General features: G+C 42.8%; 1 protein-coding gene across 2 annotated transcripts in view; it reads right to left on the minus strand.

Moving 5' to 3' along the window:
- The window catches only part of LOC137351535 (hippocampus abundant transcript 1 protein-like), a 70,629-nt gene that overhangs the window by 11,502 nt on the left and 43,756 nt on the right, over positions 1-15,371 (minus strand). For both annotated transcript variants that reach the window (XR_010969512.1, XM_068016028.1), the window contains exons 7-11: positions 14,807-14,920; positions 7,208-7,279; positions 6,893-7,005; positions 2,325-2,422; positions 1,146-1,312 (exon numbers count right to left, since the gene is read on the minus strand). Coding sequence is in view for 1 of the 2 variants with exons in the window: in XM_068016028.1 (XP_067872129.1) it covers positions 1,146-1,312; positions 2,325-2,422; positions 6,893-7,005; positions 7,208-7,279; positions 14,807-14,920 (564 nt within the window). In the remaining variant the exon portion in view is untranslated. The remainder of the gene's footprint in view (positions 1-1,145; positions 1,313-2,324; positions 2,423-6,892; positions 7,006-7,207; positions 7,280-14,806; positions 14,921-15,371) is intronic.

The following is a 15,371-nucleotide window of genomic DNA, read 5'->3' on the forward strand; positions in this document are numbered from 1 at the left end:
ACGAGGTGAATAAACTCGATGATCTACTTTTAGTGATGTTGGTTGAGGGAGGTATGGATTTCAAGGCACCTGCCTTCAGCTGCCCAGGCCCTAAGCTCTGGAATTCCTTCTCTAAACTTCTGCACCTCTATTTCCTACTTTGAGACAGATGCTTTTAGTCACCTGTCAAAATATCTCCTTATGTGTCAATTTTTGTTTGGTTACACTTCTGTGAAGTGTGTTGTGATGTTTTTCTACATTAAATGTAATAGAAAATGCAAATTGTTGTCGTTGCTCTTCCATCAATATTTAACATCCATCTGAACAGGCAGATTTGGGCCTGAATTTAACGTCTCATTAGAAAGATGGAAACTTCAACAACGTAACAAAAGTCATTGGCATCCCACAGATCACAAACAGGCTCAACGCTGGACATACAGCTTCCTAATGCTCAGGTCAGAATAGCTTTGGACCTTGTGTGGTATAGAGCCATACAACAGAGGGGGTGGCCCTTCAGCCTATCTTGCCTGTTCCAGCACTTTGATAGAGCGATCCAATTAGTCCCACTCCCCCTGCAAATATTTATTTTTCAAGTATTTATCCAATTCCCCTTTGAAAGCTAGCATTGAATCGGCTTCCTCCACCCTTTAAGGCAGTGTATTCCAGATCACAACAACTTACTATGTGAAAAAATTGATCCTCAACTGCCCTCTGGTTCTTTTGTCAATTACCTTAAATCTGTGTCCACTAGTTATCAACCCGACAGTGGAAGCAGTTTCTCCTCATCTACTCTATGGAAACTCTTGATAATTTTTAACACATGTATTAAATCTCTCCTTCCTTGCTATGAGGAAAAAACCCCAGCTTCTCCAGTCTCTCCATAAAACTGAAGTCCCTCATGGCAGGTACCATTCTAGTAAATCTCCTCTGCACCCTCTCCAAACTCTTGACATCCTTCCTGAAGCACAGTGTCCAGAATTGGACACCATATTCCAGCTGAAGCCTAACCAGTGCTTTAAAACATAACTTACTTAGCTTTTGTACTCTATGCCTCTATTTATAAAGCCAAAGATCCCAAAAGCTTTTTGAAACAGCATCAACGTCGGTTGACTGACTCATGGAGGTACTCTAGGGAGCTGGGCCCACACAAAAAATTGTTTCTTTACCTCATCAGTGGGATTCTGCATGTTTCCTTTTGGAACTTTGCCTGGGTTGTCAACCTCTCCCATTCCATTTAACTCCACGTGAAAAAGGTAGAATACAAATCCGTATAAAGCTGGACCAAGGCCATTGCACAATCCACGGATTCCAGTGATCATTCCTTGCACAACTCCTGTAGAAAAAAGGAAAGACCGGCTCAAACGTAAATCCTCTAAAATGAAGACTTCACATTTTAACTGTTCCTAATCGATCAAGGATTGAGCAGATGCAGTAAATTTACTCTTGCTCAAGGTAAAATTAAAAACAAACCGTATATGAACAATGAAAACTCTTTTAGAATTGCAAGTGCCAATCAGGTGCCCCCTCCACTCATGACCTGGCGACACTGGAGGTTCACTGGGAAATGGTTCAAGTGCCAGTTGCCCGACACTACCTCACTGAAGTGAGCGTGGGCAAGCACGGACAGGTTGTAGCTGCTGGCATTTACAGCTCCTCTAGACCCTTTTTAAAATTTGTTTTATCCAATTATCACCCCCTTTTGCCTTGCACCATCATCTCTTTTGTCATTTAATCACTCCTGCCATACTCCCCATCAGAGCTTCACTTTCGCTCTTCTCCCTGCATGTGCTTGCTTAAAACCCATCACATCGCTAACTTTTTCCAGTTTTGATGAAAGATCGACTTGAAACATTAACTGTTTTCCTCTCCACAGATACCACCTGACTGCAGTATTTCCATCATCTGCAAAATTTTGCTTTTGTATTAATTATTGACAGGCAGTATAGCTATTAAATGCGCGCACACACACACCCAGCTCTGGCTGATACCTTCCTTCTCCCCCTCACCCACCCACACCCCTCACAATGCAGAGGCCAATTGTAGTGCATTAGATGTTGAGATCAGCTTATGCAATAAAGGCATTCGACCAGAGACTTGCTGGTCTGTGTAGCTTTAGTTCATTGACTCAGTGATCCAAAACAGAAGTCCTACAGGAAATGGCAACTCATTCACCCAGTCACAAAGTGGGCATTTGGAGACAGGAACAGCAAATTCACCCACAACTGATTGCTTATAGCATCACAACAACGGCTGTTATTCAGACTGCAATTTGTGGGAAGGCTTAAAATCATTTTGCACCTGCTATACACGGTGTATGTTTGAGAAGGGGGGGGAAGAAGGCCTACCTTGCTGATCTGGATCGGCGTTCCTGGAAACAAGGGCGCTGACCGCTGGGAAGGTGATGCTGGACATGGCAGCCACGGCTCCTGCTGCCCACATCATCCTGCAAGACCAACAAGTAAACACTCGGTGTCAACATATCAGTGGCAGTAACTGGTTTTCCTGGCTGTGTTTTACAGTTCAAGCACCCTGCAGTTGAGAACTGGCAACATGGCAGACTTTTGAAAATGCAGGTGCACCATTGGAATAAGGAAGCTGGTTTCAGTAGTCTAAGTGGAGGGCATCAGTTCCCACTGCACTGTGCAAATACACCTCCACTATTGCACAAGTGTAGTGGGAACTATGCCCTCCACTTAGACCACTGAAACCACAGCCACTGTATCCGACTGAAAAGTGAAATGATAAAGCACCAGAGGGCATCCTATCCATTTGTATTCATCAATGGCTCCAAGAGTAGGAAATAGGCAACATAAAAGCACCAATTGGAACTTTAGCAGCCAACCTTAAAACACCAGATTATGTGCTTACAGATCTACCACGTATCACTGACCACAACTGACATCATACATTCATTTAAAAACTATTTTGATGGAAACTTAAAAATTAAAAAACAGTTCCATTTGTTTAAAGAGGTTTGCAAGCTTTGCTGTTCTCGTAGTTGTAAATAAAACTCCTAACTTCCCCAACGTTTGCTGCTCTGCGTACAGTAAGAAAACAATTTAGGCACGCTCATTTGTTCTAGTTACTTTCTGTTCAGCTAGTCATACCTCATCATTTTAATTCCGTACAGACAGCTGGGACTACACCAGAGACTGCAGACTAGCTGAGCTTATAACCAGTCAGCCGTGACTTAAGCTGCACCCAATAACACCTTGAGATTTTTAAAGTTGCCATGGCAAATGTTCTCAGGCAATTTTGCTTCATTATGTTCTTTGACCTCAGAGGAAAAGGTTATGAGCAAGTGGCTATGGCAGTGCCAAGAAGTCAGATGTGAAAGGAGATGAAACACAGGTTGAGCTGTTTGGGGAGGCAAAAGTGCTTTGCGTTCAAATAGACTAGAGGCTAACTAGTTTGTTGTTAAGCTTAGTGAATGTTTTATTTTGGTATCCTATTTCAGAAGGAGCAGAGATGAAGAAGAGCTCAGAGTGCCCTGAATGTTGGAATCTGGTTTAGTCTGGCAGCAGCTGGACTCAGGGCTGTTTCTACTTCACCATCACCTTTCTAGAGTATTTCAGCATTTGCTCCTGTGCAAGAAAAGTTTTGCCATTTTATCACTCAGTCAACACATTTTCTGCCTCTGACATGCTGCTTTAAAAAAAATTAGTTTTTAATATCTTTGGGCCACAATTTGCCTCCTGAATAAAACACTAGTTGCTCTATGGGGCCTCTTCCAGGAAATCATTCTTTACATGCTACCCCAGCCACTCAGCATTAGTAGGCTATTCAACTGCAGGGAGCATCACACATCCAAGTCCTCAATCAATGCCCACATGCATTCGCACTTTTCAACAGGGGTCACTGGATATCGTTCAGGTGCAGGAATCCAACCTGACTTTCCCCTCAACACAGGCTCACTAAAGCCCAATCCTAGCTCCTCTATTTTTCCCAGGGAAGATCAGCTAACTTAACAGATCAAACATTGAAACTGGGACCATCGGGGTCACTGTGGCTTAGCTACTCACTCCTTAGACCATCAGGTGAGCAGTACTCATCATTAAAGCAGTGTCCGGCCACTGCTCAATGCCAGAAACCCCCTCTCAATCTCTAGACAAACATCTTTAATATAATTTTCACTTATTTTCAGACATAGAATCATATAGCTCAAAAGGTGGCAACAAAAGTTACTATTGAATCTGCTTCCACCACCCTTTCAGGCAGCGTATTCCAGATATAACAGTTCACGGCGTGAAAAAAAATTCAGCTCCCCTCTGGTTCTTTTTCTAATTAACTTGAAACTATGTCCTATTACTGATCCTCCTGCCAATGGAAACCATTCTCCTTCACACACTGAAATTTTAAAACAGCTTGACTGAATCTTTCTTTGACTTTCTCTGCTCCAAAGTGAAAAATTCCAACTTCTCTAGTATCTCCACATAACTGAAGTGCTTCACCATTGGTACCATTCTAGTAAATAGAATATAGGAGGCCATTTGGTTGATTGAGCCTGCATCAGCTCTTTGAAGAGCTATCCATTAGTCCTACTCCCCCAGCTCTTTTTCCATAGTCCTGCAATCTCCTCTGCACTCTCTCCACACAGTTTCCTGTAACTTATAATTCTAGAAAGGTGTCTCTCATCTCCATGGAAATTCTAAACTAGCAAAACTGAAGATTATTTGCATATGCAGGGCATCTTGCACTGAAAAACTATTGAGTTATAAACAGGATACTAGCAGCTGCCTGGAGCAAGAGTCCAGAAACAGCAGCCATAGTCCTAAATGGCTGACCCCTTATCCTGAGATGAGAAATTTCTTGCATAGCAACAGAGGAACAGGAGGAGGCCATTCAGCCCATCGAGCCTGCTCCACAATTCAAAACAACCATGGCCGATCATCCACTTCATTGCATTTTTCCCCACACTAACCCCACTTCCCTTTGTGTCACTGGTATTTAGAAATCTGTCAATCTCTCCTTTAAACATACTCAATGACTGAGCTTCCACAGCCCTCTGGGGTACAGAATTTCAAAGATTTACAACCCTCTGAGTAAAGAGATTTCTCATCTTGGTCCTAAGTGGCTTCCCAATTATTTTGAAATTGTGCCTCCTGTTCTAGACTCCCCAACCAGGGGAAACATCTACTCTGTCGATCCCTTAAAGTATTTTGTAGGTTTCAATGAGATCACCTCTCATTTTTCTAAACTTCAGAGAATACAGGCCCAGTTCCCCCAATCTCTCTTCATTGGACAGTCCCGCCATGCCAGGAACAAGTCTGGTGAACCTTTGTTGCACTCCCTCTATGGCAATAATATCCTTCCTAAGGTAAGGGGACCAAAACTGCACACACTACTCCAGGTGCAGTCTAACCAAGGTTCTGTACAATTGAAGACTTCGCTACTCCTGTACTCAAATCCTCTTGCGATAAAGGACAACATACCATTAGCCTCCATAATTGCTTGCTGCACCTGCATGTTAGCTTTCAGCGACTTACTGACGAGGACACCCAGGTCCCTTTATACATCTACTCTTTCTAATCTGCTACCATTTAAGAAATAGTCTGCACATCTGTTCCTCCTACGAAAATGGATAAACACACATTTTTCCCACATGATACTCCATCTGCCATGTTCTTGCCCACTCACTAAGTCCGTCCAAATCCCCTAGAAACCACTTTGCATCTTCCTCACAACACACATTCTCACCTAGTTTTGTGTCATCCACGAACTTGGAAATACTACATTTGGTCCCCACATCCAAACCATTGATATATACTGTGAACAGCTGGGGCCCCAAGTACTGATCTTTGTGGTACCCCACTAGTCACAGCCTGCCAGTGTGAGAATGACCCATTTTTTCCTAATGTTTTCTGCCTGTTAACTAATCTTTAATCCATGCCAGTATATTATCTCCTATCCCATGTACTTTAATTTTGCTAACCAAACTCCTGTGGGGGACTTTATCAAAAGCCTTTTGAAAATCCAAGTGTACTACATCCACTGACTCCCCTTTATCAATTCTGTTAGTAACATCCTCAAAAAACTCCAACAGGTTCGTCAAACAGGATTTCCCATTCATAAATCCATGATGATTATGCCCAATCAGATTATAATCCAAGTGTCCATTTATCACATCCTGTAGAATAGATTCTAGTATTTTCCCTACTACTGACGTAAGGCCAACAAGTCTTTAGTTCCCGGTTTTCTCTCCCCCTCCCTTCTTAAATAGTGGGGTGACATTTGCTACCTTCAAATCTGCAGGAACCGTTCCAGAATCTATAGAATTTTGGATAATCCCCAATACATTCATTATCTCCATAGCTACCTCTTTCAACACTCTGGGGATGTAGAATATCAGCTCCCAGGGACTTCTCAACTTTCAGCCCCATTAATTTCTCCAATACAACTTCTTACTAATACTACTAATTTCCTTCAATTCCTCATTCTCCCTAGTCCCTTGAATCTCTAATTCTGGGAGATTTCTTGCATCTTCCTCAGTGACGACAGAAACAAAATAATAATTTAGCTTCTCTGTAATTTCTCTATTCCCCATTTTAAATTCTCCACTCAAGGGTTAATGAATCTTTGGAATACTCTAATCAGAGGGTTATGGATGCTCATTGTTGAGTTTATTCGAGGCTGAGGTCGATAGATTTTGACTCAAGGGAATCAAAGAATTTGGGGTAAATAAAAACAAGAAATGCTGGAATCACTCAGCAGGTCTGGCAGCATCTGTGGAAAGAGAAGCAGAGTTAACATTTCAGGTCAGTGACCCTTCTTCGGAAGAATTTGGGGATCAGGCAGGAAAGTGGAGTTGAAGTCAAAGATCACGCATGATTTTTTGAACAGGCTTGAGGGGCTGGACGGCCTACTCCTGCTCCTATTTGTTATGAGTGATTCTTCAGAGGAAATAAATACTTACCAGGGCTGAGACCCAAAACCATACCAAGCAAGCTGGAGAATCTGGAAGCCAAGGCCCAGGAGGATGGTGTTCTTATGCCCTATGGATCTCATCAGAATACCAAGCACCACAGTCTGTAAACCAAATACAAGTGAAATGAATGTTTCATCAGTAAAAGAAAAAAAATACATGTTGGAAAAACACAGTCGGCATCAGCACACAATCCTTATTTCCCTAACTCACTGTCATTTGCTGACAGACAGCTACTAGAATAGTTGTCAGACTGTAAGCATATTGCACTTAAAATGTTCCTACTTTTAAGTAGCAAGCACTTACTTGAGCTAAAATGGAAAGGATTCCTACAACTGCAATAAAGGCAGCTACAGTTTCTGAGGAAAATCCAATAACCTAGAGAACACAAAAGTGTACAATAAATAGAAGAAAGGGTCGGGTATAAAAAAAATACACACATCTTAAAGTATTTACAGCTTAAACAGGCCATTCAGCCCAACAGGTCATTGCTGGTGTTTACGCCACACAAGCCTCCTCTCGTCTTCATCTAAGCCCATTAACACATCCTTTTATTCATTTCTCCCTTGTGCTTATCTAGCTTCCCCTTAAATGCAACTATGCCATTTGCCTCAACTACTCCTTGTGGTAGCGAGTTACACATTCTAACCACATCTTATGTGGAATAACATTGCAGAAGATCACTCTGCAATCAGAACCCCATTTCAGCCTGAGAATAAATGCTCAGGAGAATACAGAGGAAGTTATAAACCCAATAATGCGAGGGAGCTGAATTCTCAGTCGAGATGTAACTGCGAATCCAGAGTTGGTCTGGGCTCAGAATCCATAACATCAAACACCCCAGCCTACTTGGGAGGAGGTGGAGCCACTACACGGGGGACTAAACTTCCCCATTTTTAAAATAAAATGTTTAAACTCACCCTAGTCCAGGAATACTGCCAACTGTCAATTATGACTATTGGGCCAAGTGCTGGAAAATGGGATTAGAATAGGTAGGTGCATGATGGCCGGCACGGACATGATAGGCCGAAGGGCCTGTTTATGAACATAACACAAGAACATAAGAACTAGGAGCAGGAGTAGGCAATTCAGCCCCTCGAGCCTGCTCCGCCATTCAATACGATCATGGCTAATCTCATCTTGGCCTCAACTCCACTTTCCTGCCCGTTCTCCATAACCCTTCAACCCATTTCGGTGCTGTATAACTCTATGTCACACCCTTCCTACTAACCAGAGATCAGGAAACTTAGCACACAATGGGAATTGAACTCAAGTTACACACAGAGTTAGCAAGGAAGTGCTGACTGTTTTTAAATAACATAGTACTTCTCGGAAAAAAGGGAAGAACTTGCCCTTGTAGAACATCCTTCATATTTTCAGGACATCCCAAATTGCTTAACAGCTAAGGAGGTACTTGGAAGAAACTTATGGGTAAACATGGCAGCTGATCTGTGCCCAGCAAGGGTCCGAAGACAGTAGTGAGATGAATGACCAGCTAATCTGTTTTTGTTTGAGGAAGAAATGTCGGCCAGAAATGGGAAAGGGGCCTTGCTATTCTTCATTACTGCCATCGGCTCCTATGTCTACCTGAACAATGAGACGAGCGGTCATCAAAAAAAGTCACCTCCACCAATGCAGCACTCACTCCCCTCAGACCTGTATTAAAATGTCATCCAGGATTGCATATGCAGAATAGGGACTTGAATCCACAAGCTTCTTACCCACTGAACCAAGCCCTCACAAAAGGAAGAAAAACAAAGGCTACCTGTAGTCAGACAGACAGACAGGAGACTGGCAGCAATATGAAAACATATACACTGCAAGGGGATCCCAGTATGTCTGAGCTCCACCATTAACAAGGCAATAGGCAATTCGACAGAGCAACCATCAAGAACATTGATTTGGACAAATTTCAGGAATCCTCATTTAAAATTCATTGTATCCAACTTGAATTTCTTGTTCTTGAATTTTGAAACAGATAATTTTACTATTTCTGGTCCTAAAACAATTCCCAAGTTATTAACAAATTGGTAGCAATTGAGACTCACATGTTGAAGACATGTTGATCTACAAAAAATGAAGGGAGAAAAGTTTCAACCCTCTTTCCATAGCCTCAATAGCTTCCATAGTTTGTTAATCCTCCACTGGAGACATTTTACTCACTCCGCCCAGACTCTGCTCCTTCCTAGGTTATACAAACATACAAATTAGGAGCAGGTCACTCGGCCCCTTGAGTTTACTCCATCATTCAACAAGATCATGACTGATCCGACTGTAACCTCCACTCCACATTCCCACCTACCCCGATAACCTTTCACCCCCTTGCTTATCAATAATCTATCTACCTCTGGCTTGAAAATATTCAAAGACTCTGCTTCCACCGTCTTCTGAGGAAGATAGTTCCAAAGACTCACGACCCTCAGAGAAAACAATTCTCATCTTTGCCTTAAATGGGCGCCTCTTCATTTTTAAACAGTGACCCCTATTTCTAGATTCTCCCACAAGAGGAAACATCCTTTCCACATCCACCCTGTCAAGACCCCTCAGGATCTTCTATGTTTCAATCAAGTTGCCTCTTACTCTTCTGAACCCCAGTGGATACAAGCCTAGCCTGTCCCACTTTCCATATAAGACAACCCACCATTCCAGGTATTAATCTAGTAAACCTTCTCTGAACTGCTTCCAACCCATTTACATCCTTCCAAAAATAAGTAGACCAATACTGTACAGGGTACTCCAGATGTGGTCTCACCAATGCCCTGTATAACTAAAGCATTAACTCCCCACTTCTGTATTCAATTCCTCTTACAATACACAACAACATTCTATTACCTTTCCTAGTTACTTGCTGTACCTGCATACTACCCTTTTGCGATTCATGCACCAGGACACCAGATCCCTCTGCATCTGAGAGCGCTGCAATCTCTCACCATTTAGATATGCTTTTTTATTATTCCTGCCAAATTAGACAATTTCACATTTTTCCCACATTATAACTCCATTTGATATATCTTTGCTCACTCACTTAACCTATCTATAGCCCTTTGTAACCCCCTTATGCCCTCTTCACAACTTACTTTCGACTCATCTTTGTGTCATCAGCAAATCTAGCAACCATACCTTTGGTCCCTTCATCCAAGTCATTATATAAATAGTAAAAAGTTGAGGCCCCAGCATTGACCCCTGCAGCACCACTCATTACATCTTGCCAACCAGAAAGTGACCCATTTATGCCTTCTGTTTCCGGTTAGCTAGCCAATCTGTTACCCCCTACACCATAAGCTTTTGTTTTCACAATAACCTTTGATGTGGTACCTTACCAAACGCCTTCAGGAAATCTAAGTACAGCACATCCACCTGTTCCTCTTTATCTACAGCACATTACTTCTTCAAAGAACTCCAATAAACTGGCTAAACATGATTTGCCCTCCACAAAACGTTGTTGACTCTGCCTGATTACCTTGAATTTTTCTAAGTGTCATCTCTCTCCTATCAGGAGGCTTAGCTATGCTCCACTTCCTCCCATCCCAAGTGCTCCAGCTGCAGTCCCCATGCTGATCTGTCCAAGTCATTACAGCCATTGCTCTCTATGCCCACTCCCAAATACCACAGCTGAAATCCTGTAGCTGAAACTCTCGCTCCAGCACCATAAGGTCAACATTGCTGGTTAAAAAGGAAATTAACGCAATAGTGAGGAAGGATATTAGCTCTGACGATGTGGAACCTGTATTGGCAGAGCTGAGAAACACGAAGGAGCAAAAAAAACATTAGTGGGGGTTGTATATAGTCCCCCAAACTGTAGTGGCGATATTGGGAATGGTATTAAACAGGAAATTAGAAACGCATGCGATAAAAGAACATTTGTAACTATGGGTGACTTTAATCTGCGTATAGATTGGGCAAATCAAATTAGTCACAATACCGTAGAGGAGGAATTCATGGAGTGTATAAGGAATGGTTTTCTGGACCAATACGTTGAGGAACCAACTAGAGAACAGGCCATCCTAGACTGGGTATTGTGTAATGAGAGGGGAATAATTGACAATCAAGTTGTGCAAGACCCCTAGGGGATGAGCAAACATAATATGATAGAATTCTTCATCAAGATGGAGAGTGACATAGTTGATTCCGAGACTAGGGTCCTGAATCTTAGTAAAGGAAACTATGAAGGTATGAGGCGCGAGTTGGCTATGATGGATTGGGAAACGTTACTTAAAAGGGATGACGGTGGATAGGCAATGGCAAACATTCAAAGAGCGCATGGATGAACTGCAACAATTGTTTATTCCTGTCTGGTGCAAAAGTAAAACGGGAAAGGTAGCCAAACCATGGTTTACAAGGGAAATTCAAGATAGCATTAGATCCAAGGAAGAGGCATACAAATTCGCCAGACAAAAAACATACCTGAGGATTGGGAGCAGTTTAGAATTCAGCAAAGGAGGACCAAGGGATTGATTAAAAATGGGAAAATAGAATATGAGAGTAAGCTTGCGGGGAACATAAAAACTGACTGTAAAGGTTTCTGTAGGTATGTGAAGAGAAAAAGATTGGTGAAGACAAATGTAGGTCCCTTACAGTCAGAAACAAGGGAATTTATTATGGGGAACAAAGAAATGGATGACCAGCTAAATGCATACTTTGGCTCTGTCTTTACAAAAGAGGACACAAAAATCATACCAGAAATGTTGGGGTATGCAGGTTTAGTGAAAGGGAGGAACTGAAGGAAATCAGTATGCGTAGAGAAATGGTATGGGAAATTGATGGGATTGAAAGCCGATAAATCCCCAGGGCCTGATAATCTACATCAGAGTACTTAAGGAAGTGGCCCTAGAAATAGTGGATGCATTGGTGGTCATCGTCCAAGATTCTACAGACTCTGGAACAGTTCCTACAGATTGGAGTGTAGCTAATGTAACTCCACTATTTAAAAAGGGAGGTAGAGAGAAAACAGGGAATTATAGACCAGTCAGCCAGACGTCAGTAGTGGGGAAAAATTCTAGAGTCCATATCAAAGATTTTATAGCAGAGAACTTAGAGAACAGTGGTAGAAACGGGCAGTCAGCATGGATTTATGAAAGGGAAATCATGCTTGACAAATCTACTAGAATTCTTTGAGGGTGTAACTAGTAGAGCTGATGAGGGGGAGCCAGTGGATGTGTTTATTTGGACTTTCAGAAGGCTTTCGACAAACTCCCACATAAGAGATTAGCGTGTAAAATTAAAGCGCATGGGACTGGGGGCAGTGTAATGCGATGGATAGAAAATTAGTTGGCAGACAGGAAACAAACAGTAGGAATAAACGGGTCTTTTTCCGAATGGCAGGCAGTGACTAGTGGCGTACCGCAGGGATCGGTGCTAGGACCCCAGCTATTCACAATATACATTAATGATTTAGATGAGGGAACTAAATGTAATATCTCCAAATTTGCAGATGACACAAAACTGGGTGGGAGGGAGAGTTGTGAGGAGGATGCAGAGGCGCTGCAGGGTGATTTGGACAAGTTGAGTGAGCAGGCAAATGCATGGCAGATGCAGTATAATGTGGATAAATGTGAGGTTATCCACTTTGGTAGCAAAAACAGGAAGGCAGATTATCTGAATGGCTATAAACTGAAAGAGGGGAATATACAAGACCCGGGTGTTCTCGTACACCAGTCGTTGAAGGTAAGCATGCAGGTGCAACAGGCAGTAAAAAAAAAAAGCAAATGGTATGTTGACCTTCATAGCAAGAGGATTTGAGTCAAGGAGCAGGGATGTCTTGCTGCAATTATACAGAGCCTTGGTGAGGCCACACCTGGAATAGATTGCAGAGTTTTGGTCTCCTTATCTGAGGAAGGATGTTCTTGCTATAGAGGGAGTGCAGTGAAGGTTTACCAGACTGATTCCTGGGATGGTGGGTCTGATGTATGAGAAGAGATTGAGTCGGTTAGGATTATATTCGCTGCAGTTCAGAAGAGTGAGGGGGGATCTCATAGAAACCTATAAAATTCTAACAAGATGCAGGAAGGATGTTCCCGATGGTGCTGGGGGTGGGGGGGTACTCCAGAACCAAGGTCATAGTCTAAGGATACGGGGTAAACCTTTCAGGAATGAGATGAGGAGAAATTTCTTCACCCAGAGAGTGGTGAGCCTGTGGAATTCGCTACCACAGAAAGCAGTTGAGGTCAAAACATTGTGTGTTTTCAAGGAGTTAGATATAGCTCTTGGGGCAAAAGGGATCAAAGGATATGGGGGGAAAGCGGGAACAGGCTACTGAGTTGGATGATCAGCCATGATCATAATGAATGGTGGAGCAGGCTTGAAAGGCCTACTCCTGCTTCTATTTTCTATGTTTCTTTGTAACAGCCTCTGGTATGAAGACTAACTCTCTTACACTTAACTAGTACCTGTAAAATTTTTTTTAATTCATTCATGGGATGTGGGCATTGCTGGCCAGGACAGCATTTATTGCCCATCCCTAATTGCCCTTGAAAAGGTGGTGGTGAGCTGTCTTCTTGAACCACTGCAGTCCATGGGAGGTATGTACATCCACAGTGCTGTTAGGAAGGGAGTTCCAGGATTCTGATCCAGCGGCAGTGAAGGAACGGCGATATAGTTCCAAGTCAGGATGGTGTGTGGCTTGGAGGAGAACTTGCAGGTGGTGATGTTCCCATGCATTTGCTACCCTTGTCCTTCTAGTTAGTAGAGGTCGACGGTTTGGAAGGTGCTGTCTAAAGAGCCTTGGGGCGTTGCTGCAGTGCATCTTGTAGATGGTACACACTGTTGCCACTGTGCGTCGATGGTGGAGGGAGTAAATGTTTGTGGATGGTGTGCCAATCAAGCGGCTGCTTTGCCCTGGCTGGTGTCGAGCTTCTTGAGTGTTGTTGGAGCTGCATCCATCCAGGCAAGTGGAGAGTATTCCATCACACTTCTGACTTGTGCCTTGTCGATGGTGGACAGGCTTTGAGGAATCAGGAGGTGAGTTACTTGACACAGGATTCCTAGCCTCTGACCTGCTCTTGTAGCCACGGTATTTATATGGCTACTCCAGTTCAGTTTCTGGCCAATGGTAGTCCCTAGGGTGTTGATAGTGGGGGAATTCAGCAATGGTAATGCCATTGAATGCCAAGGGAAGATGGTTACATTCTCTCTTGTTGGAGATGACCATCGCCTGGCACTTGTGTGGTGCGAATGTTACTTGCCACCTTTCAGTCCAAGCCTGGATATTGCCCAGGTCTTATTGCATTTCTGCATGGACTGCTTCAGTATCTGAGGAGTTGCGGATGGTGCTGAATAATCAGCGAACATCCCCACTTCTGACCTTATGATTGAAGGAAGTAAATGTAACTAAACATTTCTAACATAATCTCAGAAAGGTGATGGACTGGGAGCAGGATTTGGGAGAAGAGTTGAGGGAGATGGCCTAAGGTACACGTAAGAGATATTTTGCTGCCCTTGTGTTGATAATAATATACAGCTTTTCGAGGCTTATGACGACTTAGTTTAATTTAGTTGATTATACTGGTTAAGTATAAACACTGACTGTGCAGCAGCTTTGGAACACAAGGTCTGTGCCCTAACACACCATGCCACAGACTTGGCATGCAACTGTGCCGTCCCGTTTCCCTGGTGAATTTTCCATTTCAGCCACATTATCTGTGGACAGGTGTGAGTGAGTACAAGTCAGTTACGTTTCCCAGTGAAGGAAGGAGAGGCAGGGGATAAAATAGGAGCAACAGCTACCTTTAGTGATTCTGGTATGGCATCAGCCTGGGAGCAGATCACCCATCTACACAGTGAGAAGGGGAATGAGAAAACTATCAGGAGGGGGGGAAATAAAGGAAGAGAGCAAGTTAATCTACTGTCATTAAACCATTCATTCCCTTTCAGAAATAACAGATTTTAAATTTTACAGGGCCACTTTACCTGTCTGAGATAAAGAAAGAAGCTGGAATACTGGCCTGCTTCAGGCAGGTACGAGAGAAACACTGTTATACAGATCAGTAGAACTGTTGAGTCCTGACCCACTTTCTTCAGAGACTGAAATAAAACAAGGGCAGAGAGGAAAACAACAATGAAAATGAAAAACTGAGCCAAGTTCTTTTAAAAGATATTCCATGCATGATTACTCAACATTTCTAAAATCACAGAAGTGGAGGGTTACAGATCTCAATTTCACTCAAAATGAAATCAGCATCGGCACATACTACTTTTTACAACTGAAAATTTATACTTGTTAATACTTTTGATAATACTTTAGAGTGGAGCCAACAGCAATTGCAGTGGATGCTTTCTAAGAACATAATAGAAGCAGGAGTAGGCCATTCAGCTTCTCAAGCCTGCCCGCCATTCAATAAGATCCTGGCTGATCTGCCTCAGACCTCAACTCCTCTTTCATGCCAGCTCCTCATAGCCCTCAACTCCCTGATATTTCAAAAATCTATCTACCTCCTCTTTAAGTACTTTGTGATCTAGCCTCCACAACTCTCTG

The sequence above is a fragment of the Heterodontus francisci genome, chromosome 36 (genome assembly GCF_036365525.1).
Source record: "Heterodontus francisci isolate sHetFra1 chromosome 36, sHetFra1.hap1, whole genome shotgun sequence".
Classification (NCBI taxonomy): domain Eukaryota; kingdom Metazoa; phylum Chordata; class Chondrichthyes; order Heterodontiformes; family Heterodontidae; genus Heterodontus; species Heterodontus francisci.